Genomic DNA, 26,813 nt, shown 5'->3' with positions numbered 1-26,813 from the left:
GAAACGTTGCACACATAATCGGATCTAAAACAGTGTTTAAATTAGCCCACAATCCTCCACGGAATTTCACAAAAAGCTTTATGTGGGCTCAAGTGGGTTTGTTCCAAAACCCCAAAACCGAAGAGAGATTAGATTCCTTGCTCCCTATTCAGACACATGCAGTATTTTGAGCAATAGATTTTTGGGATGCAGTCGGATATCCTGTCTGGGTTTTTTCACCCCACATCGTTTTGCATACCTAGGCGAAATATAGAAACGTTTCACCAAACGCCCCCGTGGCTTGCCATTTAATTAGTTCCCCGGGGTGCGGATCAGTTTGGCACCGTGTCTGCGTGCAAGCGAAACCGGCTGTTTGTTTTTTTTTGCTCCCGGAGCCCTGGCCGCGTCCTCGCGCGACTTCACTTCTGCACCGGCGGCGCGGGAGGAAATCGAGCCCGCAGTCCAGCTGCTGCAGCTGGGCTAAATTGTACCGCACGACTCCGACAGGCGACAATCTAAGCGCTGCAGAAGTCGACAAGCAGAGGTAAATCAGTTTTGCATTTGCTGCTTTTTCCAGTGGATCTCTTTGCAGATGTCAAGTTCGTCGATGCAAATGTGAAATGGCCACTGCGATGTTGTCTGACTGGTGATTAATCAACATAGGTTGTAATAATTTTAATAACTTACTGTTCAGTACATGTCTGTCTATTTTTAAAAATGTTTTGTGATTAGATTTGCATTTATTGATATTATTCTGAGATCTACGTTGGTGCAAGTATTTAAAAAAGAAAAGAAAAGAAAAAAAAGAAACATTATCTGATTGAGATACCTTTACCTTGGTACATTTAGACGCTCTGCAGCTTGCTTGCTAGTTTCCTAATTTTATGAAATATTGTATCATGAAACCATGTATCCACACAAATTTTATAGCTCTGTACTTTGTCCAAAGATTGTCAAATTGTTACTTATTTCTCCTGATTTTTTGGGAGAACTTCTGAGGCGAAGTTGATATTTAAATGAATCATCATTGAGATCTCCATTATGTAAGTCTTCTGATTTATGAAGGATCAACCTCTGAGCAATCAACATTTCCTTTGGGTAGGGTTGTTTATGTGTTCTGTTCTGCTGGGACAATCTATCCACCCCACCTGTGCTGGCTTTTGTTTCGCTGTCATGTTCTTTTAAAAACTAAAGGATTGCAGTGCAGCCTGGGGGCAATAGTGAGATTTGTGAATAAGAAAGCTGATAATTATTTTGCTTTATTGCTTTCAGCTAAGCAAACAACTTTTTTGCAGACAAAAAAAAAAAAAAAAAAAAAAAAAGAATGAAGAGGTTTTAATTATCAGAACCATTTGTGGGCCCTAATTTCTTATTCCCCATTGGACTTTACATGACTTGAAACTTACAGTCCCGTTTTCTAATAGTCATCATTCTGGTATAATTATTAAACCTCAAGTAATGTTTTTGGAAAAGAGCAACTTCAAGGATTAAGCATGCTTGAAATGAATCCTGTGAAGGTCCTTTTCCCTCTTGACATGAACACACACATACACGGTGCAGTGGTGTGTGTATTAACAGACCCTCAGGCACTGTGTCAGAGTGAATAAGTGGATACACACATTCTTTATTATTGAACCAAATAAGCCACTAGAGATGGATTGTGGGAAAGTGTGTTTGGTTACAAGGTTAGAAAAACACTGCATTAACAGAGCACTTCATGGTCATGCAAAAACAGCCCTGCCCTTTTACAGTTTATGGTATGGATAGTGTGAGGAAATACCACTAAACGACAAATAAATATTTTTCTTTTGACCTTGTGGTGAGGCATCACAGATATCAGCAGGATGTTGCCACACATGGGACATTCAAATTCACACTCTGGTCTGAAAATGGACCTGAAATAAGACTTGATTGTTGAGTAATTGGCCCAAAAGTGGCTAATCTTTTTTTATTTTTTGGTAGACAGAGTGCTTTTCCAAGTGTCGATACAAGTGATTCTTGAGAGTATGATTGAGATTTAGCTGGGTGAAATTATTGAACCTGAAGGTCATTCCGATGATCTGCGCCATGAACTCCCCAATTTATAAATCAGTTTACAAAACCTTCCCCACATGACCTCATTCACTAAGACCCTCCCTGTTTCTGATTGTGCTACTTTGAAGAAAAACAACATCATGAAATTGCCTCTAAGTGGCACTTTTGTATACAGCGTCCTTCTAAATCTTGCCTTTTGACCCTTGGCTCCCATTCTTACTTTTTAAGAAGATATTCAAATATGTCTCCTGTTGTGGAAATGCATGCAGTAAAGCTAAAGGAAAGTGTATTTGAATAATTTTAAGATTTTGTTGTGTATGTGGGTTTGTTGAATTCATCATAAACATATATATATATATATATATATATATATATATATATATATATATATATATATAAATTTTTTATTGCCTACTTTTTATTGTGATCTCTCTCTCTCTCTCTCTCTCTCTCTCTATATATATATATATTATGCTCAGCAATGCATCATTTATTTAATCAGTAAAAACAGTAATGATGTGAAATATTTATATATATAAATAATTATGCTCAGCAATACAGCATTTAATTCATTCCTGCTGGCCAAACATAATTTTCAGCAACCATTAATTTAATGATTTTCTTTTTGTCTAAATAAATTAAAAATAAAACGTTAAACTAAAATCAATGAATTAAAAAATACTATACGTGAATTTATGCATAACAGCATTATAATTTACAACATTAAAATGTATAATTATTTTGATATTTTATTGAAAAGACAATTTACAGTGTTATTAAATTATAAGTGTTTAACTTTAAGTCAGCATATGACATGTAATATTAAAGTCAACCTTTATTATGTGACTCCTCAACGTAAAATAAAAGTACTTTTTTAGGCCAGTGAGTCATGTTTACATATATATTTTAACAAATAAAAAAATTACTGAGTGCAGCCTTTAGGCATTTCAACATTCCAGAATGTGTGTGTGTAGTGAATATGAATCAAGAAGGTCAGTTTGCACTTGTCCTGGGCACAAGCGAATTTTAATGTTTAAATTTGGAATTTGTCTGTGTCTTTTGCTTCGAAAGTAATTTCTCAAGGGGAACCTAAGCCTCTCTGCACATACAGAGCACAAGGGCAAATACGAATAAATATGATAAAATATGGATGAATGCTAATAAAGCACTGGCCAAGTATGGCCCTCAATAAAAGGATTATCTGGAAGGGCACGCATTATTACAGGGACAGCTGCCGGTCTGTGCAAAGCACGCAAACTTCTGCATCCAGATTGCTCATCTCCGTTTTTTACATTTATTATATAAAAAATAAAAGGGATGATGGTTCAGGTTTGATTTTAGGATAATGAAGCAGAGCTCTCTTTTGCACTGATTCGTTGTACTGAAGGCTAAGGAAGTTCAATTGTAATCTGGCTCTCAGGATGTGATATGACTGGCACATATCAGCTAGGGCCCATTACTCTAATTAAACTACATAAAAATGGTTCAGTATTCAACCCCCTAGTGAAATGACTTCCATTAGTCACTGTTTACAATCCTTTGTTATCTATTCAGAGGCTAGCAACCATTGATTCATTGATTCTGTTTTGCTGTGCACTTCATACACGTACAGTTATGCACAATTTAAATAAATAACTATTTTAAACATGCAATACAATGTAATACTCTATGAAATGGTGCAACACTTACAAAAAAAAACCCTGAATACTTACAAATGTAACTGTAATTTGAATTTTTCCATTTGGTGCACATTATGATGCACATTTTAATATCAAGTGTTTCTCCAAACAGGAAATCTGGACACATAATTAAAATCATATGAGTGAGCTTTGGAAAAGGGTGCATGATTCACTAAATTAAGACCTAATATCCTTATTTAGGATTGTTTTTCTGAATGTGTGTATCAAGAAAGCCAGAAAGGGTGCCAGCCAGTAAAATATGCCCTCATGAGAACTAGATTGAAACATGGTTCGCTTTGAACTACATTTGAATGGAAAAAACTTGTGTGCTCTGAACTTGAATCAGAATTTAGAATTTTTTTGTTGGTCAATTGAACTCATTGTTTTTTTCAACCCAAAATCAACTTCTAATTTCATGCTGCATGTTGTTGCTAAAAGCAATGGAAATGGTTATTTGTGGTTATAAAGGACTTCTGAGACCTTCATATGCAGAGTTTACATTTACAAAACTCTATAGGAAATCCTTTGTCAAGTGTTTTTTAGAGAATATTTTGTCCAATGAATTCAGCAGATACTAGAGGTTGTTGCTACATTTATACATTTGTGTATTGTAAAAAAAACAAAAAAAAAAAAACATGAATTTATTTAAGGCTTCTTCTATTGAAGTAGATAGGGTGAATTCTTCTATCAGTATATGTTGTTATTATTAGACCAAATTTTTTTTTTGAATACAGTATGGTTACAGACAGTAGGAAGATTTTATGTACTCTGCTTTTTAGTTATTAAAGCAATTCTGGACTGGTAATGCTTAATTCAGTACAAAGTTATGGGACACTGCCCTCTTCAGCTGATTTCACCATTTCAGTGTTCTGTAAATTATATACCTGTGAAATGGACTTTGAAGATGCATTGCATCACCACTCATCAACAAGCATGTCTACTCAGTGGATGGGTCAGGAATGGGTGCCTAGACCTTTGCCAAACAAAGCATTTGGTCTGATCTTTAATTGTGACAATGATGCCTGAGAAACTCTAATGCAATGACTTCTTCGATACCCTGATCTAGAGTCAATGAAAACATCCCTTACACTTCAAAAGGTACTTACTTGCTTGATTCTATGTGTGAAACTGGAATTCTAGTGTGTATTTCAAGCTGCTGGAATTTGTTACCCAAGTCCAAATGCTTTATTCAGATAAAGCTGTGTTTCACTACCTAACACATATGTCTATATTTTTGTGAATCATTGTGAACATCCATTCAGATCACTGTCTAAGATGTATCTATTGAAGCTTGATGTTGAAAGTTTCTTGGCAGTGTTATTTAGTGTATCATTGATATAATATTTTGTTAATATTTGGAACCTACTTTCTTGGGGGAAAATAGTTAAAATGCAGTATACCTATAGTTAGAACAGTAATTTATTATTTTGAATGCAGATCTTTAAAGATTTGTGAATACAGAATTATTCTTTATATAATACATTTTATAATTGATGATGACAGTACGATGCCAGTGCTTTAGTCCTCTCCTCTCATCAGAAAGTGGTGGAGACCATAGAACATTTATTGGTAATTCTGTTCCAGTCTGATATTAGACTAATGTTACCTTAAAAGAAATAGTATATGTCCCTCAGAGATGATTGTATAATGCACACTGGCCTAATGTTCTTGATATGTGTGTTTGTGTCTCCCAGTGTAATGTTTTGGTCGAGGTGTGAGTCGCTGTGGGAATGAGACTGCGTGGCAGGGATTTGGAGGATTCCACTGTCTCCTGGATACCGAGCGTCCTGGGTGTGCAGAGCGTCAGGCTCCGCCTTCGCCTTGATCGCCGTGACGACAGGGGGAGGGGCCTTTGGCAGCTGGTTGACCTGGGAGAGGAAGCGCAGAGTGGGCATCGGATACGAGATAGGACTCCTCCTACTTGTTCTCAAAGTAAGACATTAATTCATGTTAACTGCAGTTCAGCAGCTGAGTTCACAAACACATAATCTATGCTTGTTCCTAAATTTCCAAGGTGTTTGAAATTCTAAGACCTTAATGTGGATGGTTAGGAGTCAGATGGTTATGTGTCCTTGAAGCTGTTTCCTCACTTCCTGTTCATGAATGGGAAAATGTCACATCTATAGTGGATAAAATGCTATATATGCATACAGACACCTGTTTTACCATCATTAAGAGGGATTTAGATGGTTCGCCAGCCGGTTAAAAGGACCTGCAAAGATATTAGAGAAGAATAATTGGGCACAAGAGGGGAAAATACAGTATTAGTGAGGATGAGATGAAAGACAGAAAGAATGAAAGAGTGAGAAGATCTTCTGTTCATTATATTGGAGCCTGGGATTCTGCACTGCTTGGCTTCAAAAAGATTAATGGAGATTAATTTGTGCCCGGCTTAATTATTGCAGTCCCTATTCTTATGCTGTATGTGAGAAAAAGGCAGATTTTCCTTCCCGGTTTATTTATTAATTTTTATATATATGTAGGTACATATATAGGACTGTACTTGTCTTACACATATTTTACACTAATTTACAGTAATTCTACACTAATTATTGGTGCTATTTTTCATATTTTGATCAAATGGTGTTCAGGATCAGGTATCCCTGCTCTGTTGCTATGGCAACATGCCATTAATGAAGTAAAGAACTTCTTGCCATTGTTTGCGAGGGGTAACTCATCAATTTAGATATTTTCTTTTCTTCACAAAATCCCTCCTCTATGCTAGGTGTTGGCTCGAGTTGCTTGTTTTTTTTTCTTTTGTTATTTTGGTTTGAGTTCGTAGATGTGTGTATGTGTGTGGGTGGGTGGGTACACACTGTATTGCACATTTTGTGCATGTGTGCAATCATTGGGAATGTTTTAAGTATAATTTCCTGTCAGTGGCTGCAGGCATTTCTGTGACTTTAAAACCAGAAAATTGATGATCATTCTCTCTTTAGTTCACCTAGACCTTTTGTTCCAGTCAAAGCGGCATTTTGTCGACATGTCAAATACATATTTTAACACAATGTGAACATTATAAAATGCTAGCTGAACAATTAGCTTTGAATTCAGTTATGTTTAATATCTGAATGCAATGAAGTATTCAGATGCATTGATGTTTTATCTGACTCCACATGCCGTTATCTTTTTTTTTTTGGGGGGGGGGGGGGGGGGGGGGGTGGAATCCAAACCCATATAAACTAAGGTATTGTAACATGCTTCAGGCTTTTGTCAATCTTCCTCTCCTTCTCTTTCATTTGCATGGACACATACATGAACACACACAGGCACACACACACACACACACACACACACACACACACAAACAGTAGTTGTCCCTCATCTGCAGTGTTAATGGGTTTGAGATGATTGAGTCCCACTAAAGATGAATCCATGACTTTAATTAACTTTTGATTTATTGGCTTCTGTTTTCCAGGCATAATTAGAAATTAAATATAGCAATCAGATGGACGGGTGGATGACGTCCAGCTCTGTGTCTGGCTGTCTAAATGTATCTCACAGAGTGCAGTGTCCAACGAGACACTCGTGAATATCCTCTCTCTGGGTTATATATTTTATATTCTATGCCTTTGTATTCTAAACAAATTTTATGCTATATTAGGTCACCACTTCTAGTGTTAAAATTGGGTGCTGAAGCAAAACTTGTAGAACTGATTTGTGTAGAGGCCTTGGTTTTGTGAATACTTTGTGTCAGGCTAGCTGGGTTTCTAGCACAGTTTGCTGATGACCCATTTGATTTTGTGTGTACATCTATTGTAGTTTGAACTTTGCTGTTGCTGCTGTTTCTGTGTTGAACATGAATCACATCATCCATTTGTTGTGTTCAAAGCATGTTGCTCTGTGTTGTAAAGGGATTTTGAGTAAATAGAAATATATGTAAATATTGAAAACAAGTTATTTTGGTACTGTGTTTGCTGCATTAATTTATTAATTTAGAACATTCAATGCAATTTTATTAAAGATACACATCTTAACTAGATTTTAAACATTTTATGATTATGACTTATGCATTTGGCAGTATAGTATTTTATTTTCATTGTTTAAATTATATATTTTTTCATTCCACTGCAAATTTCAAGTAGGTATCGCTGCAGCCCGGAGACCTCCATGTGGGAGGAGCTTTTGCCGCAAGTGGGCTGGACTTCACGGAGAGCTCCAAGTGGGAGGAACTTTTGCCGCTAGTCGGCGGGACTTTACAAATGGGCGGGGTTTAAGCGAAAATTTCACATTGCGTCATTGCCGGGGTGCGCGCGAATGAGGATGGCATAAAGTAGCAGTAATGGAAAACAGATTTATTGTTTTTCATTGTAGTTTAAATTTTATTAACAAGAGGTTATATAATTGTGTGACACCTGCAAACATTCAAGTATATTAAATTATATTAATTTTAGAATTATATCAGTATCGAGAAAGTGAATGAGTACTTTAGAGCAATAAAATGTTTACTGTATGTGAATGTTTTTCTGTAATGCAAGTTGAAATCTGAGGGAGAATTATATTGTTTAGATTGTTACAACCCCCTTGGCTCTAGGTGAAACAACATTACAAAAGGCCACACGTGGAAATAAATTTTGCAAATAAACATTTAATTTGAAAAAAGGAAAAAAAAATCTAAATAGTTAAACAAGACTTAATAATAATAAAAAAACATTCCAAGACTTAAGAGGAAAATATTATTGGTACCAAAGTCCAATTTAACACACTCTTTTCCCCATCTCCTTTTTATCACCAACTCAAATCACAGGTAACGCTCCACACCATTAAAAATTCAAGTTTTATTTGTTATATGACATGCAAAAAGCAGTGAAATGTAGGTCTGGCATACTCTTTTTAGACTGTGCAAAAAAAAAAAAAAAAAAAAAATACAAATAATGAAACAACAGGAAAAAAATACAAAGTTTTTTTTTTTTTTTTGTTGGAGATAATTAAATACAAATAATGAAATATACACAATATACTGTATTAAACTACTATACAGATGATTTGTAGAGATGCTACACAGAAATTGCTACACAGATGATGTGCAGAGATGTAGACAATGTGCAGTGAGGAGGAGTTGCCTAGTTAGGTTGTCAAAAAAGCGCAGTGTGCAGAGAGTTATTATGTAGCCCTAAACAAACAGTCTTTAAAGTGCAGTGTGTTAATGTCCATGTTTAGTAGTCTGATAACATGAGGGAAGAAACTTCTCCTGAGCCTCTCCTTCTTTGCCATCAGACTGCAGAAGCGTCTGCCTGACTGTAGCAGATGACACAGTGGATTCCCAGGGTGTGTGGGGTCTTTAAGGATCTTAACAGCCTTAGATTTACATCTTCTGGTGTGGATGTCTTGCAGAGAGGGGAGAGATGTTCTGGACATGTGCTCAGCTACTCTTTGCAGGGCATTTGAAGGTATTGAAGCTGCTCACTCTCTCCACTGGGGTCCCATTAATGATGATTGGGGTAGATCCGCTGCTGCCTCAAATAGAAAAGAGTTATTGTAAAATATTATTACAATTTACAATATGACTGTTTCTACTGCATTTCTGAACAAATAAATGAAGGTCTGGTGAGCATCAGACTTCAAAACCATTACAAAATCTGTCCAACCCCAAACAGTCCTGTAGAACAGATATTTAAGGAACCTGAGGTTTTAACCTGCTTGATTTTTATCAGCATTGGAACACTTTGCTGCTGCTTTCACTCCAAGGCTATGGATTATATTTTTACTGGAATGAAGTGTCATTAGTCACTAAACATTCAGTCCAATGACATCCTAAAATAATTCACTGTTGACAAGTTAACATTAACTAAAGTACAATGCACATTTATGCGAGACATCTACAGAATGTAATGTCATTTACATTCCATCATTTGTCATTTAGGACAGTCTCTGACCATACCCCTGGAGCAATTTTAGGGACAAGCGCTGTTGCAAATGTCCACCTTTAAAGTATGAACATAATTTATCCACACAAGTACCCACATACACACACGCACACACACACACACATTAGTCAAAAATCTTCAGAAAAAATAAAATTACACATCTTGATTCATAGAAAGAACAAAAAAAAGTTTACAGGAACGTGATCCTTTGGGTTTGCAGAGAGAGGCGGTAATTAGATCACTGAAATTTAACTTTTGGCCACCCAGACTTGAACTTTCTGTAACACAAAGTTTACAAATAATGATTTTGTTTGTTTGTGTTTCCTACAATGACAAAATTAATTCTACACCTGTTTATATGTAATGCATGGAGGTGGACACTGCAGTTATCCTCATATATCCACTGTTATGATTATTAAATTGAAAAATGAATTTGGTAATTAAACCAAATGTTTCAATTGCATTACATTATTTGGATTAACGTTACACGTAAAAATAGATAACATTTTTCGCAAATTGTAATACGTCGTACAAGTCTAAACTTACCCCTTCAAACTCCTCTTTCTTGACGCTGAAAAGCCTCGGGAAGTTGACGTCGTCTTTTTTTTTTTTTTTTTGTGTGGGGGGGGGGGATTCGCAGCGTGCATTAACCCCATGACATTAAATAAACCAATCAAAAGGCTCCGGAGGCTTGTACAGCCCACTTGGAGCTGAAGTCCCACCCATTTGGAGCTGACCCGCCCATTTGGAGCTGGCTCCGACCTCCGTTTATACCTATCTCGCAAATTTTGGCAAGATGATGTTGAACTTGAACCGGTTTATTTCAGTTTTTTTGTTTGTTTGTTTGTGTATGAATACACGTGTGTGTGTGTGTGTGTGTGTGTGTTTGTGGTTAGACTGGAAAGACAATTAGCCTGAACTTCAGTTGATCTCTGGAAGCAGTTTATCACATGCAATTATCCAAGTGGGAGGTCAAGGACAGGTCTGTTTGATAGATGCTGTGTAAAGAAGGGTGTGTGTGCTTTGTGATGTAAATAAAAAAAGTGTACTTGTCTTGTGCTTGTAGTCTTCCTGTAGCAGCAAAGTGCTGATATAGAAGGGGCCCAAATGTAATTTATTGCCTCACTGCCCAATGGGCTTAACCTTCATATTAAGACTTTTCCTGAATTTTATTTCACTGTCCAGCTAATGTAGTGGTTAATCTTTTGGTTGTATATCTAATAACATCGTCCTGGACAGAGCAAATCAACAGATACATGACTATGCTATATTTACACTCGCCAACAAGTGACAGTGTAAGTGTGTGTGGTTGGAATGAGCCAGACCCCCCCCCCCCAAACACACACTCCACCAACTCAGGGGGTGCTACACATTCCCAGCGTTCTTCTGAGGGGGGTCGGAAGAGAAGGAGGACGTTTATTTCACTCTGTACAGTGCTAGGACTCAGGCTTTCAGAGCAATGATGAGATTATCCCCAAGTTCAACCACAACTCTTTCGGTTCAGGACAAGAATGGGGGGCTTTGTGAAATCATCTGCTTGGGTTTGTCTGGTTGAATGCATGTGTATATGCTCTATGATTTGTGAAGCTACCTTCTCAGTGTCCAAATGACAAGTGACTAGCACCACTGATGAACTAAAGGGATAGTCTATTTAACACAAAATAAGATATTTTGAAGAATGTTGGTAACCAAACAGTTAACGGTAGCCACTGACTTCCATAGTATTTTTATTTTTTTGCATGCTATTTCAGTCAATAGCTACCGTAAGTTGTTACATACACTACTTGATAGTGAGTAAATTACTATTTGGGTGAACTATTCCTTTAATGTTATTGCAAAGTGAAAACTGATGAAACTAATGTTTCTTATTATGGCTTAGTGCTCGGAAGAAATTCAGGCAGTAATGATATGTGCTTTTGGTTCAGCGTTTGTGTTGTTGATAATAGACAAGTTTAGTATTTGCTTCGGTTTGCTTTTAGGGTTTAGGCTAACAATTTTTTCTATTTTTTTTATTTTTTTTATTTATACAATTCTTTTACAATTTTTTTATTAAATTTATAGTATATTAATTATTGCATATAGGCCTATATGTCCAATAAGGGAAATTAGTATTTGGACGTGATCTTTTATTTGTTTTTTGTTTTTTTGGATTTTATTTAGCTGTTTGTGGTATTAAAATCATACTGTTTCTGTTATTTAAATCTATATGACATAATACTTATGATTTAATTTTGTAGTATTCTACTAACAAACCTATAAAGTAGCATTGGGCCTTCTGTGATTCGCAGTGAAGCAACTGATTTTTAATAAAAGAGGGACAGCATTTCATATTAAACTAGATAACACCCCAATTATTCAAAGATAATATTAAAATTACACGAATAGTGCTTTCAAGAGCTGAATAAAGGCATTTATTTATTAATTTATTTGCCCTTTAAAAAGTAAACAAATACTTTAGATTATTATTTCTTAACTGTTAAGTGTCATTAAATTATATAATGCCACTCTGTTTAAACTATTAAAACTGTTTGTCGTAAAAAAGTATACATATTGCCAACATAAATAGAGGTATAATAAAGGTAATTATAAAAATGTAAATAAAGGTATAATTCATACTTTTTACAGTACAAATGTTTTTTTTTTTAATTATAATTATAATATAAATTATAAGCTATTTTTTTTACCTGCAGGTAACTAACAGTTAACCAATGAACAGCTTTATTTGTATATTATTTATTTATTCATTTATTTGGAATGTAGTTGCATTGCAGGGTTACAGTGTTCATCATATCTGCAGAATTGTTTACATTAGTTAAAAACCGAGGAAGAACTCAAAATCGGTTTCATGCTCACATTATGTGAGCAAACGCATGCATATTTCATGTGTCTCACTACATCTAGGCTGGGGATTTGTTCTAGTTCAGCCTGTAAATTTAAACCTGTGGGGAGAATCTGCAACGCATTGAAAATGTTATTTTATTTATATATATATATATATATATATATATATATATATATATATATATATATATATATATATATATATATATATATATATATATACAATAAATATCCAAAAAGGAAATCGAACAAAATGAGTAGTATTTTTCAAATCAACTAGCCTAAAGCAATTCAGGCCATTAGATTTTGGCAGTGGTCATAGCGTTTTGGGAGTCTTGGCTGCTCTAAACGCTGCTGTAGTGTAAATTATTCCGCAGGCTCTGCTTCATGATCAGCATATGACTATGGCAAAGGGAGGATGTTAGGCGCCTAGTTGCCATGACGACAGAAAGGGGACGACGTAGCGACTGCGGCGCGCGCGGTGGTATCGAGCCGAGGGCAGGCGGGGGTTTCAGAAGCGGCCGGTCTGTGAAGCGACGGAGGCACGGGAGCGGGCTGGATACGCTATTGTTGACATTTGCTGATAACGAATCCGCTCCAGCGCTGAGTGGTCGGTGAGTGTTCATACACTGAACATTTGTTTACGTGCGCTGATTTCGCGTTGAGATTAAGGAGATAAGGAAGGAAGACCTCGCGCAATGCAACACTGCTCGTAAACATGAACACGCGCATGTGGAACGGTGCTCTATTTTTGACGCTGTGTTTTTAATGGCGAGGTCTCTCTCTCAGGCTGCTTGCTGATCGTTTGCTGAATCGGTTTTCTTTCATTGGGATTAGAAAAAAATATTGTAGCTGTTTCGAAAAACAATTGTGCGTAATAAATTAGATTAATGTAATTACGCATGGCCTGGTTGATGCATGGGAGAGAGAGCGCGCACGCAGGTGAGCGGAAATAATCGAATTTTTAGAAAGTGCATATGAAAATAATTTGGAATTAGGATCATCCTTATCTGTCTTGTAAACAAATAGTAATAACTAAATTAGACGATTCATTTATATTTCGTTTATGTTTTGGCATAATATACCCACATCACATGGCATGTGTTACTTGATGTTTTGTGCAGATAACTTTTTGCATTCTTACCATTTGTCATGTAGTCTAATGAATGTTTATCTGAAAAAGCAGAAAACGCATATTGATGTCATTTTGTAATCTTCACAGCTGAGCTTCAAACTGTCTATTGTCTGTGCGGATTAAAGAGAATGCACTTTACAGATTGCATGGTATATAACTAGCCCACCCTTTAATAACCTGAAAATGAAATTAGTGTGTTCTATGTCAGTCACAGAATCAGCACAAATAATTAGAAGGTAGCATAACAATTAAAATGTTCAATAATTATCCCAGTTTTATTATTATTGTTGTTGTTATTATTACTTTAATCATGAGATTGTGATTTAATTCATAATATGCATTTCTAATTTCTTTGCCCAAGAAACCATAATTAAATAATTAAATTCTAAAATTCCACCTTAAAAGGTCCCGTTTTAACGAGTTCCAGGGAATACTTACTTAAAGAGAAAGGAAGAGGAGAGAGGAGGCAAGCAGGGGAAGCCGTCTGTCAGAGCCATAGACAGTAAAAGAAATGGACACAGCGACCCCATTGGAACTCAATTGAGACAAGTGAAGCCCATTTTTTGCGTTTTTTAGCACTTCCGTTTCTGACGCGCAGACTCAAACGAAGCTTGACGACGTCAGCAACCTGTCTGACAGATGTAAATCTTCTAGTAGCTTTGCGTGAAAACTGCCATCGTTAATCTTGCAGAGACGGCGAGCTTGAGCGGGGAGTTCTTTGGCGTGAGTGAGCAGGAGTAAGTATTCTGATTAATTATTTTGTATAGTATTTTAAAATGTAACGCCAGTACGCCATATTAAGTTAATTGCCTGCGAGCTTCTCTTCCTGTCTGTACGGTAATGTGACAGAGAGACGAGTGGTTATGACGCAATCGTTAGCCTATTTTTTACAAAAACTGTTTCTACGGGGCCATAATGTAACATAGAAGGTAATGGAGCCCTTTATACATTGTTGTGTATCTTTAGAAATAAATAATGGACAAACGGAGTCTTTAAACACCTCAGATGTAAAGTTATTCGCTGTCAAAGTGACGCCAAAATGAATGGGAGTCTATGGGAATGCTAACGCAAGTGAAGTTCTGCTAAAACATGGCAGCCCCCACCCGACTTCAACTTCCGGTCGAGTTCCTTGCCCCCTGGTCAGAGCCGATCTTGAGGCCAGGCGCCACAGCTGGAGGGGGAGGGGAGGAGAGTGAATGAGGACTGGGGGAGGGGGACTGACAGAGAGAGAGAGCGAGAGAGAGAGATGGAAGAGCGGAGGATAGTGAAGATGCTTTTATGTGGCTCAGTGTCTATTTCTTCCACAGTGTGCACAGTTTAGGCCACCTCACAGCTTCACCATCAAGCTTTTGTTCTTCAAATAATTAATACCAGCCCGGTTTCATATGTGTTGGGGTATGAGAATGTTTTTCTGCTATTTAGACAATAAATATGATTGCAATATGTAATTATTGGGTGTTTGTTATATTTTTGAGCATTGTTTTTATTTTTATTTAATTTTTTTATTGGACATTCATGCTATATAGTAGTACTAAGTACTCCTTTTATGTTTGTGTTCTTGTCATGTTTCCAGGAACAGCTGTTAGTTTGCAGGTTGCACTAGAGGTTGCAGTGTGTGGGCTTGGTCATGTTTTTGGGTTGAAGTTCTTGTGTTTTCAGTTTTGCAATCTCAAAATGAGTATGTTAAAGCATTGACTGTTGCTATACTTTAAACTGTTATGGTTTAGGTTGGTTTGACGTTTGTTTTCTGTGAATTAAGTGAGAGGGAAATTCCAGGGTTCCCACGGTCATAGAAAACCTGGAAATATCAGGGAATCTTAAAACTTGGATTTCTAAGCCTGGAAAATAATATATAAATATAAAATAATTAGATATTAATAATTTAATATATTTTAATATACACTATTTTAGTTATGCTTCGTTCTAAAATGTTCTAAAATAATCTGCTAAAATTGCTACATTGTTTATTTTTATATATTTGTTTTCTTTCAGATTACTAAAATTATCCAGTAATCACGAATGACTGACGAATGAAAAAAATCATGGAAATTCATTGGTCAAAAGGTGTGGGAACCCAAAATTTCATACTGACTACCTACATTTCTGTGTATTTATGTTTTGGTTGGGGGTGTGTTTGAGTTTTATGATGAATTTATGGTTGGGTATTAAAAAGTTGTATTTTTCTCTTAGTTGTTCTTTACATATTATAATTATCCAATTATTCAAATAATAGACATGTGTACTCCTACAGTTCAATGTATTTGTAAAGTAAAATCCCCATCACATGATGCAGAATCACAGTACACGTGAACATGCAAACTATTGTATTAAAAATTAATAAATATCTATGTAAATAGTTGAACATTCTGACATTGAATTTTTGTCTCCCAGGTCTGATGAGCATTCCTGCTGCTGCATCAGTTCAGTCAGGGGGTGGAGAGATGCAATCACCTGGGGCAATTAGCCCCTCCTTCCTCCCGCCCCCAAGTGGAAAAGTTCCAGGTCGCAAGAGGGGTCGCCCACCCCTGAAGAGGCACCCGGAATATCAGAGTCGCTACCCAGAATCCTTCCCGCCCATTAAAGTGCCTAAGAAGAGAGGGAGGAAGCCTGGCTTTAAGGTCAGTGAATCTCAGAGTGTTTGTTTGTCTGTTTAAAAATGCGCATACATGTGTAGGCCACAGAGATAAGGCCTTTTTACTGTCCAGACGTGTCTGCCAAATGCATAAATGTTATCAAGTGGTGCATTTGAGTACATAATGGTTCGTGTGTAACACTTATGATAGTTTAGCTAGAGGAACAAAGTAATGCTGTGCAGGTAGGCCTATCTGATGTTGAATGTACAAGAGAAAGAGGTGATAGGGTGGTTGGCTTTGACTGATGTATCTGCAGTCTGCTGCGGAGTTATTTTTAGCTGTGAGCACAAGCCTCATAATGTCGCTGCTGCTGATTTAAAGAGCAACACGCTACCACAACGTGTGTGCATGTTAGCAGATTTGCAGTAGACACAGTGGAAATGCACTCTTGTTTAACCTAAACCTGACGGCTATTGCTTTTTATAGCATTGTTAGGGACAGTTTATCTTCCAAAACTTATATTTAACAGCATTTTACATTAGGGTTATTTCCTGTCTCACACATATTTTACACATATTGTGTAAAAAGGGGTTAAATTGGGATTTTGGACATGGGGAACCTAAAATCTGGTGATGATTCTGGTGCCCTAGGTAAGATATGGCCCATGATAACATTAATTGCACACTAGGATGTTTTTTATAATAATAATAATAATAATAAAAAAAAAAAAAAAAATATATATATATATATATATATGTGTGTGTGTGTGTGTGTGTGTTTTATAAATATCAAAATATTATTATATAAAATATGTTGATAATTATTATTATTATTAATAATAATAATAGTAAACTTAGGGTTTTTTGTTGTTGTTGTTTTCATAGCTGAAGTCTCGCTTGATGACACCCCTGGCCATCTCTCCTCCCAGTAGCACCCCGGAGCCAGACATGAGCTCAATCCCCCAGGACGCTGCTACTGTGCCCCACTCAGCCACCCCACAGGTCCTCACAGGTAACTAACACACACAGACGTCTGCAGTGTTGCCATGCCAATCCCAGAAACTAGTAACCAGCTCTTACTATTAAGGGAAAGATAAAATGTGAGCATTAGAGGAATCACTGTCCTCATAGGAGTCACATTATGACTCGGTGCCATCTCATTCTTTTTTTAGTGGCCTGTAGGGACTGTAACTCTACCAGTATATCTGTTATGATAACTTTTATTTTATCAAGATGATATAATGGGATGTGTGTCTCAGGGGGTGAAAAAAGTCCACCATCACTGTCTTAATTACATTCAGCTCAGATATTTTTCTTTATTTAGGACAACGGTCTCTATTACAATTAAACTACGAGGATGTATTGCCTCTTTTGATTAATTTGTATTAATTATCTAAACTAAACTAATTTTTAAAAAAGTTCTTCACAATAATCTTTTGTAACAATGTAACTCATTTTTGATCAATTTTATGCATTCTTAAAAATAAAACAACAACAACTTGTGACTTGAAAGTTTTGAATAGTGAAGTATATGTAATTAAATATATAGTAAACATTAGCTGCTGATACATGCAACTAAATATTAATAAGCATTTAAATATTGTTGTGCCAGATATGATAAGACTTTAATCCATTGATCTGTCAATCTAAACTCAGTTTGTGTGCATGTAGCCAGTAATGATTTCCTACAGCACAGGCACACTCAATCTTTGATGTCACGACCCAGTGGTCTACACGGGCTGCCCATCCAATTCGCAATAACATCCATCACTAGAAGGAGAGGGGACAGAGAGAAAAGAATAGTTTTCTTATTTTAAAGGTTAATAGGATTAATGTCAAGGGACATTATTGAGGGACCTGACAGCTCCTGCCTCAGGGGCATTATCAACCAATTTATCTCCTTATTACAGTGGAGAGATCAATTCTGTTCTGCTACAATGTTTTTTTTTTTGTGTAATAAAAAAATATTAGTGATTTTTAAAAAATAGCTTAGAATCAGTTCACTTGCTAACTACAGCATGTGTGATTTAAATTCTGACTTTCAACATTAGTGTAGACTACATCTCAATGCACCTGTCTGGTTCTCCACTATCACGCTATTCTAGATCTACTTTAAACATGAGAAGATGTGACGTTACGGCTGAACTCAATCCTGAGTTTGAGTTCTCAAAGCTTAATCCTTTTGCTGTAGGTAGCCGAAAAGTCACGCTCTCTTTTGGTCCCTTGCATATATTTCAAAAACCATGTTCATTTTGTCTAGATTCATGCTAATGCTTTCATATGTGAGACTTCAGCATATTGTCTTAAATTTTTTTAAATTAACAATTTTTGAAAGAAATTTGACAAAACATCTCAGTGCTCACAAATCTGTGTTCCAATATGTGTATAATCCGTGGGAGATGTCTGTCTGGGGGTCACCAAGGGACTGCTGCTGCTTGTGGACCTTGACCTTGACCTTGATGACCTGAGGTCATTGTTAATGGCTTTTGTGCTTGAAAACGTGTTGCATTATATTACCTTTCCTGAGTATGCTAAATTTAAACCGTCGGAAAGCCTACATGTCTGGCATGTCAATAATCTTGCTATCAGTTATCTATTTTAAGACTTTGTGTGGTGCATGTCAGTCCTCCCACACTCAATATTCATTGACTTTATCTTGTTACACATTCTCAAACACACGCACAGGCTACTTCTTGCGATTCTTTGTGTGTGTGTCTGACTCCTGGTCATGGTGCTTCTAGATGACAGACGACGGAGGAAATCCCTCAGCATGGCAATCTGTCAGATTAAAGCATCCGCTTGCTGCAGACGAGCGAGGGAAGTCTGTGGGGACAGATTGTGTGGGAGGCATTGGGAGGGGGTGCGAGTGATTAGTGGATTCCTACACTGGCTGCTTTCTCTCTTTTTTGGCTCTCTTTTTATTTCATATAGTTTTATTCCTGTGGTAATGCATTCAAAACCTATTGTTTTTGTTAAGATGAATCGCTAATGCTTGTATTTTTCCTTGTTTGTAAGTCACTTGAGATAAATAAATACATGTAAATGCAAATATTTTCTGTTGAGGGGGGTTGGTTATATTTTGGGTAATCCCGTTGGCTGGTTTTTGGGTGTGATTTACATTATGTGATATAATTTAAAGACATTAACAAAAGCAGCAGGATATATTTGTATAATTTTTTGTATTGTAAGAATTTTTAGTCAAAAACATGTCTACGTTGAGAGAGTATTTTAACTATATTTTTAAAATCAGGTTTAATTTGGCTGGATTTTTCATTTTCATGTAAAAAACTATCGAAATACACAGGATAAAACACTCTTCATGACACAAGAATCCTATGTTGTCACGAAAGCCGAGATTTTATTTTTGCCCTGTCTTTTATTGCTTGTCTCTTGGGTCCTACGATAAGGATGTGATATCTGTTTAATTTCTTCTATGAAATGCAGTTCTTCTTTCCTGACCTGGTCTCAAATATTTGAAGATTCCTTAACAAATATTTAAGTTAAAGGGTTTAAAAGTAAAATCTCAGACGTGCACTGTGTGCCAATATTTCGGTGTATGTGTGTTGTACAATTACATGTAGACATTGTCTTTATAGATTGATTTTGGATTATTGTGGTCTATCTATCTATCTATCTATCTATCTATCTATCTATCTATCTGGCACTACAGCAGTTTTATATTGTGCTTATTCTATTATAAATGCAAATATTGCTGATTCTATAGTTTAGTGTTCAAAATGTCTTTCTTTCTTTCTCTCCATCTCTCTCCATGTTATTCCAGTGTGTATCTATGTGAATAAGCATGTGAACACGGGTCCTAACCTGGACAGGCAGAAGGTGCTGCAGCTGCCCGATCACCTGGGTCCTGCCAGGCCCTCTGTGGTGCTGCAGCAGGCGGTACAGGGCTGCATTGACAGCGCGTTTCAGCAGAAAGCTGTCTTCACCCTTCTTACCGAGGGCTACGGGGGTGAAAAGATCTCAGGTTCATTTGCATGCGAAACACAAATGTGTGCCTCCATTCTAATTCTCATTCTGCATTCTGATGTTCATCCTTTATAGGCACTGTTTAAAAACTTGGGGTCAGATATTAATTATTTATGCTTTTGTTCTGCAGTGATGCATCAAATTGATCAAAAGTTATAGGAAAGACATTATATTGTTATATAATGTTACAAAAGTTTTCTATCTCAAATAAATGCTGTTTATTTAAATTTTCTATTCATCGAAATAGAAAGTTCTATGTATGTTTTTTTATTCAGCCTTGTTGAGCATTCATTTCAAACACAATTTGTAAACCCAAGTTTAATTAGTAGAAACGTGATTAACAGGTATATTGTACAGAGCAGATTAATCTGTCAATATTTGGCCATTTTGATGTTATCATCAGCTAATAACTATACCCACTTAAAAGATCAGATAATATTATCAGATAATATTACCATCGTCTTTAATAATTGATATTCCACAATTTATATTTTCATGCTTTAGAGAAAATAATGATTTATAAAGTCTTACTGTACGTGTATTAACACAAATTCCAACAATGTTCAGTTTACTTCAAATTCAACACTCTTTGTTTCTCTTCCTCAGCAACCTTTGACGGTAAGCAGCATTTGTTGAGTTTGCCAGTGGTCAACAGTGTGGGTTACGTCCTCCGCTTCCTCAAGAAGTTGTGCCGAAGCCTGTTGTGTGAGAAGCTCTTCAGTGACCAGCCCATTGCCCCTTCATCGTCTCCCTCCTCTTCTTCCTCATTCCACACTGAAAAGCACTCAGACGGACAACTCAAGTCAAGTGCGTGATCATCTTGCTTTTATGTGACCTGTGTTCTTCTACCCTTTCATATCCTTCTTCTATACTTTAATAGAGCTGTATTTACATCTACCTTATCCCTATACAATGTGCAGAGTAGAAATGAGGTTTAAATATTAGACTGTTTTTTGTCATTTCGTTTTTGGATGTTTTGTAAATTTGGCTAATTTGATTGGATCTGCCCTCTTTTCTGTTGCTCTTCAATTTTGCCCTTCGGAAAATGCAGAGGAGGCCTTTAGTGAAAGCTGAGCTATTTAAGTGGCAGTGAAAGGTTGAGTGCCTCTGTGAGTGGCCTGTGGTTTGAGTGTTTGAATTCTGTTGGCTCCCTCTCTCTCTCTCTCTCTCTCTCTCTCTCTCTCTCTCTCTCTCGCTCTCTCTCTCTCTCTCTCTCTGCTGAATGTGGTTTTGGAGCTCTAGAGATTAGAGCATTAACTTCAGTATAACACAATATCTCGCCGCACAGCAACACAGGCAAAGGTTCTGTCCCGACTCAATCCCGTGTCAATGGTTAATGTGGTTAAGAGAGGAAAACCTACTCTACAAGGTGCCTATATTACTCAGCACTGTATGTTAATCAGTGTTTCCTGCAGAAAGCTGTTTGCTGCAGCAGAAACCACTGTTTATCCCATAATTTGTTCTGCACAAACTACATAAAAACAATTATATATATTGTTATTCTTTCTTTAATTTTTTAAATTATTATATATTTTATTATAATTGTATTTATATATTTATTGAACAACTCGTCATTGATAGTTAATGTTTTGAAAACCTTAAGTCCACAAAAAAATGTACCAGTTTATTTGGTGAAGAATTTGTCAGACTGATTTAAACTCGTAACTGTGCATTTTTGCGATTTCATTAAAAGCTTGAATCAGACTGCACTAGTCATTCTTTAAAAAAAAAAACAATTTGAGTGAAGAAAGACATAGAAAGATAAGTTTTCTTTGAATTCTCTGTATACTGTATGCATATAATTTGGTTTGGATTAATCCATGCATACCAATTTACTCTCAAGAAAGCAATAATTAGCCTGAGCCAAATGAAGCCTTTAGATGCATCATTTTCCCTAAATTGCATTTCTTTTTGTGCAGCAGATTCAATGGTGGATGATTACCACGGTGATTCAATGAACCCTAAGCGGTATTCTGCGGACCTCAGCGACTCTGCCTATGGTGCGATGTCCTCACCGTACACTGCGAGTAAACCTGCTTACGGTTTTCGATCTGGTACCTCCTACTCCGGAGGTGTGTGCAGGCAGGCAGCCAGTCCCAGCACTTTCACGGAAGTAAACAGAAGTGGTAAGAAAGAGGAAATGTCCACTTGTATGTTAAAAGACACCAAGAGAAAATCAAAACACTGAAAACTAAATGGTATTAACGATACTAGTGGTTCATAACCAAGGAGCCGGTGTCCAATAGGGGGCCTCAGCAAACTTTACTTAAAATGATGTAAAACAAATGTAGTTTGAGTGATGAATGGAGCTCGAGCTTAGTTCAAATTTGATGGCTATTTGTATGCAACCAAGAATCAAATCCTTGCCATCTGTTATCCTGATTTATCTCTATCTAGCCTACAGTCCATCCCCAGAAGGAGGGGAGGCAAAGCCCCCATCCAGTAAGGATCCCTCCAGGTGGAGTGTGGATGAGGTGGTGTGGTTTATCAAGGATGCAGACCCTCAAGCGCTGGGCCCGCACGTGGATCTCTTCAGAAAACATGTGAGTTTAATTGTCACATTTATTTACTTCTGGCAAACAAACACCATGTGTTGAACATGTCGTCGGGTAAGAAATCCATGTCTGGTTAGCGTTAGTACAGTTTCAGGTTAAAAAACCTTGGATATGATCATCTGTTTCACAACTCAAGCTTTCAGAAGCAATTCAACTTCACAAATTTTTTAAATAACCACCAGAGCTGTATGTTACATGAAAATTGACTTCAAATCTGTAAATTGCTTATTTAGACCAGAACAAAAGCAAAGTAGAATTTAACAACATCTAATGAAATTGAATTACCGGTACTCTTTAAACCAGAGCTGCCAAATTGTAATTGTAATAAGGCCTTGTGTCTTATTAAAGTGCGAAAGTCTGTGATTTAATTCAATGTGGGAATGTGTCCATCTCAGTAGGTGTTCTGGGTAAGATGGTGTTGTGTGAATTGTAACTGGAAAGCACAGCAGGTTAACTTTAGCTTCACATTTACAATAATTTGCACCATGTTTGCTACAAGTGAAGAAATAGAGGGAGAGATGATTATTATTATTCAGGTGCAGTTCAAGTCAGATTATACGAGAAAAGTGGAATGAAATCATTATATAATTATGTTGACTTGACAAAGTAACTTAGAGCTTGGAAGCAATTAACACCAAAATCAGATTCGATGTAACGTACTATCTTCAAGCTAAAATGTGCTAGCAGCTTGTTAAAACAAGATCCATGCTAGCAGTGTGATGATAATATTTTGCTAAATTGTTACAATTTTATTAACTGACTTTGTGTATATAGCTTTCAAACTTGATAGCTTTTAAAACTTATTTTAAACTTGTTGACTAGACTTTGTAATGTCAGCATTAGAATTTGTCTTCAAACTTAAAACCATTACTGCTTCACTGTAAAGTTTTTCAGTGTTTGTTTGAAACTCTGCTTCCACTCTGCACCACTCACAAAACGGTTTCTGTTATTGCAGTATTTGTTCAAATCATTGTCATTTTTTGGCCAGATTTTATACAGATCTTGGCTAGATTTATTGAGAAAAAAAACCACGCCACTTGTTTCATGTGTACAGTAAGCATTCTGTTGTGGAAATTGTGATTACTTCTTCAGGAGATTGATGGGGATGCTCTTCTTCTCTTGAAGAGTGACATGATCATGAAGTACCTGGGACTTAAACTGGGCCCGGCTCTCAAGCTCTGCTATCACATTGACAAGCTAAAACAGAATAAGTTCTGACCTGTCCCTGAACCCTACAAACACACACAGATGGATTCACTCACAGTATTTACTGTGACTCTCATTTGTTGTAGTACAGGACGTTTTTGTCCCCTCTTATCTGGTCATTCAAGGACAAGCACCAGACAATTTTTTTTTTACTCGTTTGGTTTGTCTGCCTGTATATTGGGACATTTCACCGACCAGAACATTTCCTTGTTCTCATTTTAAGTGTTTTATTTATTACTTGATACCTGAACACTGCTCGAATCAAATGGCAAGTCATCTCCGCTTCCTTCTGGGATTTGAGTTATTTTTCCTCAAGCCAGAGTTATGCAGATGAGTTAAAAGTGTACATCATGCTTCTTCAAATGGACGGAGTAGCAAAGGTATTAGGCCACAGACAAATTTGCTCCCATTTTAACAGAGCTATGGACATGGACTGTCTAAAATCCCTGTGAACTTCAGCCACCTGCTGGTGAAGTGGAGTCACTGCAACTCTGTGACATTTAATGCTATTCTAGCCGAGAACCATTCAGTTTTTTTTTTTAGCTGCTTCAGAGGCTGCTAATCTGGGAGATCAGTAACAAACACAATTCAGAATTGTGCTCTTAACTGAACAAATACAGTACGCACACAGTTTTGGTAGGATACAACTAGGAACAGTTACACTTTGAAACCAGCAAATAACAGGCACAAATGTAACCTTACTCGTCAATGGACCATTCACATCATCTTTGGGAAGCCTCCTTGGCAGTGTAAGTCAAAACTAAACAGGACACACTACAAGGCAATTACTGTTACTGTAAAAATAGTGCATTACAAACATAGTAATGTGTACCAGGTGCTGTTTCTCAACCAGCAAGTCAAGTTTAACGAAACAATTATAATAGTACAGTACTTTATATTTCATACTGTGGACCAAATACACTGATAGGTCTCGTAAGTCCCAACATTTCTTGTTTTCCCTCTTTTTGGAGCAGAGGCCTCATATTGAAAAGCTGCTCTGATACAACACAAAAGTAAACTTGTGATTTTCTTAAGAAATATGTACTGCTTTACAATGATGTTCAATTCATTCAGTACATTGGTATCGTGAACTAACAATGAACTATACTTTTACAGCATTTAGGTTTACCATAATTTGAACATTTACTACTGTTCAAATTTTGGGGTCAGTAAGAAATAAATTAAACTTTTTTTTTTTAACCAAGGATGCACTTAATTAATCGAAAACTGACTGTAAAGACATGATTTCTACAAAAATAATAAGTAGTACAAATAGTGAAAATAACAAGAAATGTTTCTAAAGCACCAAATCAGCATTTTAGAATGAATTCTGAAGAATTAAGTGACAGAGGACTGGAGTAATAACAAATTAATAATGTGTCATGAACAAATATGAATTAATTTATAAATTACCATTAACATTAATAGATGATGTAAAAATGTTGGTCATTGTTAGTTCACATACCTAATGCATTAACAAATGTGACAAAATTGATCTTTATTGCAGTGTTGCAACAAAATGTGTACAACATGTTTGAACCCATTTTTTAAGTTCTGTAATATTTTGACTGTGAGTTCGAATTTTCTCTCTACGTACAGTAGATATGTGAATAGAAATGTGTGAATGAGTTATTTAAGGCATTTCAGGAAATTAATATTATTTTTATATTATTGTTTTTTTTTTTTTTTTTTTTTTGCAAAAATGCATTTAGAATCACTGTATTGTTTTTAGACAGGTGAACTTGAAGGGATAGTTTATGCAAAAATGATTATGTTGTCATCATTTATTCAACCTCATATTTTTCTAAACTTGTATGCCTTAAAGTGAAAGTCAGTTCTGTTCCACAGGAAAAATAAAGTCGTACAAGGTTAAAAATGACGTGAAGGTGAAGAAATGGTGATAGAAATGACATTTTTAGATGAGCTATCCCTTTAAGTCTGCTCTAAAGATGTCATCCCAAAGTGGATTAGAAAACCCTGGATATGATCATATGAGTTTATGTAGTAATCACAGATTAAATCTACCATTTCTTAAGTTAAAGAGCAAATCAATCAAGTACAGTTTATATCCAATCATCCAATGAACACATCCAGCTTTAACACGAAAACAGCTACCAGCTTTGCTGCGCTAGACTTCATTGTTGTACAGTCTGCCTCTAAAAGCGACTGCTGTGCTAACCTAAGCATCTGTACAGAGTTATTGTTTCTAATTTTGCAACAGGGAGGCTTTTAAATGGTCCTTTTTTCCCCTTTTTAATGTAGCATCAATTGACCTGGGTAATATGATCTCTCAATGAAAAATGCACATGTGGAGAATCATCAAAAGTGTAGGCACCAGAAGGTAATCAAGGGAATTAATCAGTGAGCTCTTAAATCTAGTGCCACATTAAGAGGTTAGGGTTCTTCATGAGTAAATTTACTGATTTGAAAAGTAGAGTGTTCTTTTTTTTTTTTGTTGCATAAACCGTCTCTTTTGATTGGTTGGAAAAAGTTGAAGGAATAAACAATATATTTTGGGCTTTAATCATGCGATTTTATTTTTTAAACCAAGACCCAAGATTATAGAAATAATTACCTATGTGTGATGTTAAGACTTTCGTATTAGCTTTAAAAGCATTTATTTATTTTTATTTTTTATTTCCACTCATATACTCAAACAGTGGGAATATCTTGTTCGTTTTAAAAGCCCTTTAACTGAGTAAGGATCTTATGTTTGCAAGCACTCCTTTCTATGGCTGCTGCACTTAGCTAAATCCTACTTCATGTAGGAAGCCATGACACTTTCATAACAAACTTTAATAACGTTTTGGACCGTTCATGACCTCATGCAGATATTCTGCTGATATTGATTAGCCCTGATGTTTCTGGCTTGATATTACCAAGGTTTGAGTCAGGAATATGAGTGGGCTTTTAGGGATAATCTTTTATTCAGTTCAGCTCTGTATCATTTTGTGTGTGTGC

At 36.3% G+C, this 26,813-nt stretch overlaps 1 protein-coding gene and 1 long non-coding RNA gene across 8 annotated transcripts; one reads left to right on the top strand and one right to left on the bottom strand.

The window, feature by feature from the left end:
• The first annotated feature begins 110 nt into the window (after positions 1-110).
• On the top strand, positions 111-25,513 carry LOC113063131 (sex comb on midleg-like protein 4). Of its 7 annotated transcripts, none has more exons than XM_026233322.1 (9): positions 111-523; positions 5,387-5,624; positions 15,927-16,153; positions 16,993-17,119; positions 19,889-20,089; positions 20,698-20,898; positions 22,014-22,217; positions 22,489-22,634; positions 23,739-25,513. In XM_026233322.1, exons 2-9 carry the CDS (start codon positions 5,423-5,425, stop codon positions 23,862-23,864), a joined length of 1,434 nt encoding a protein of 477 aa, XP_026089107.1. In that variant the 5' UTR covers positions 111-523; positions 5,387-5,422; the 3' UTR covers positions 23,865-25,513. The 7 variants fall into 7 exon arrangements, with proteins under 7 accessions (XP_026089107.1, XP_026089106.1, XP_026089109.1 ...); XM_026233321.1 differs by having other exon boundaries at positions 22,011-22,217; XM_026233324.1 differs by lacking the exon at positions 111-523 and adding an exon at positions 15,528-15,599 and having other exon boundaries at positions 5,538-5,624; positions 22,011-22,217.
• On the bottom strand, positions 5,430-14,060 carry LOC113063132 (uncharacterized). Its single transcript, XR_003278631.1, has 3 exons — positions 13,974-14,060; positions 13,545-13,574; positions 5,430-5,560 (listed from the first exon to the last, which is right to left on the bottom strand). It is a non-coding gene; the product is annotated as an uncharacterized LOC113063132 (long non-coding RNA).
• Positions 25,514-26,813: the final 1,300 nt, after the last annotated feature.

The sequence above is a fragment of the Carassius auratus genome, chromosome 45 (assembly GCF_003368295.1).
Source record: "Carassius auratus strain Wakin chromosome 45, ASM336829v1, whole genome shotgun sequence".
Taxonomy (NCBI): domain Eukaryota; kingdom Metazoa; phylum Chordata; class Actinopteri; order Cypriniformes; family Cyprinidae; genus Carassius; species Carassius auratus.
The sequence above is the reverse complement of the archived record's forward strand: the minus strand, read 5'-3'. Positions and strand labels throughout refer to the sequence as shown.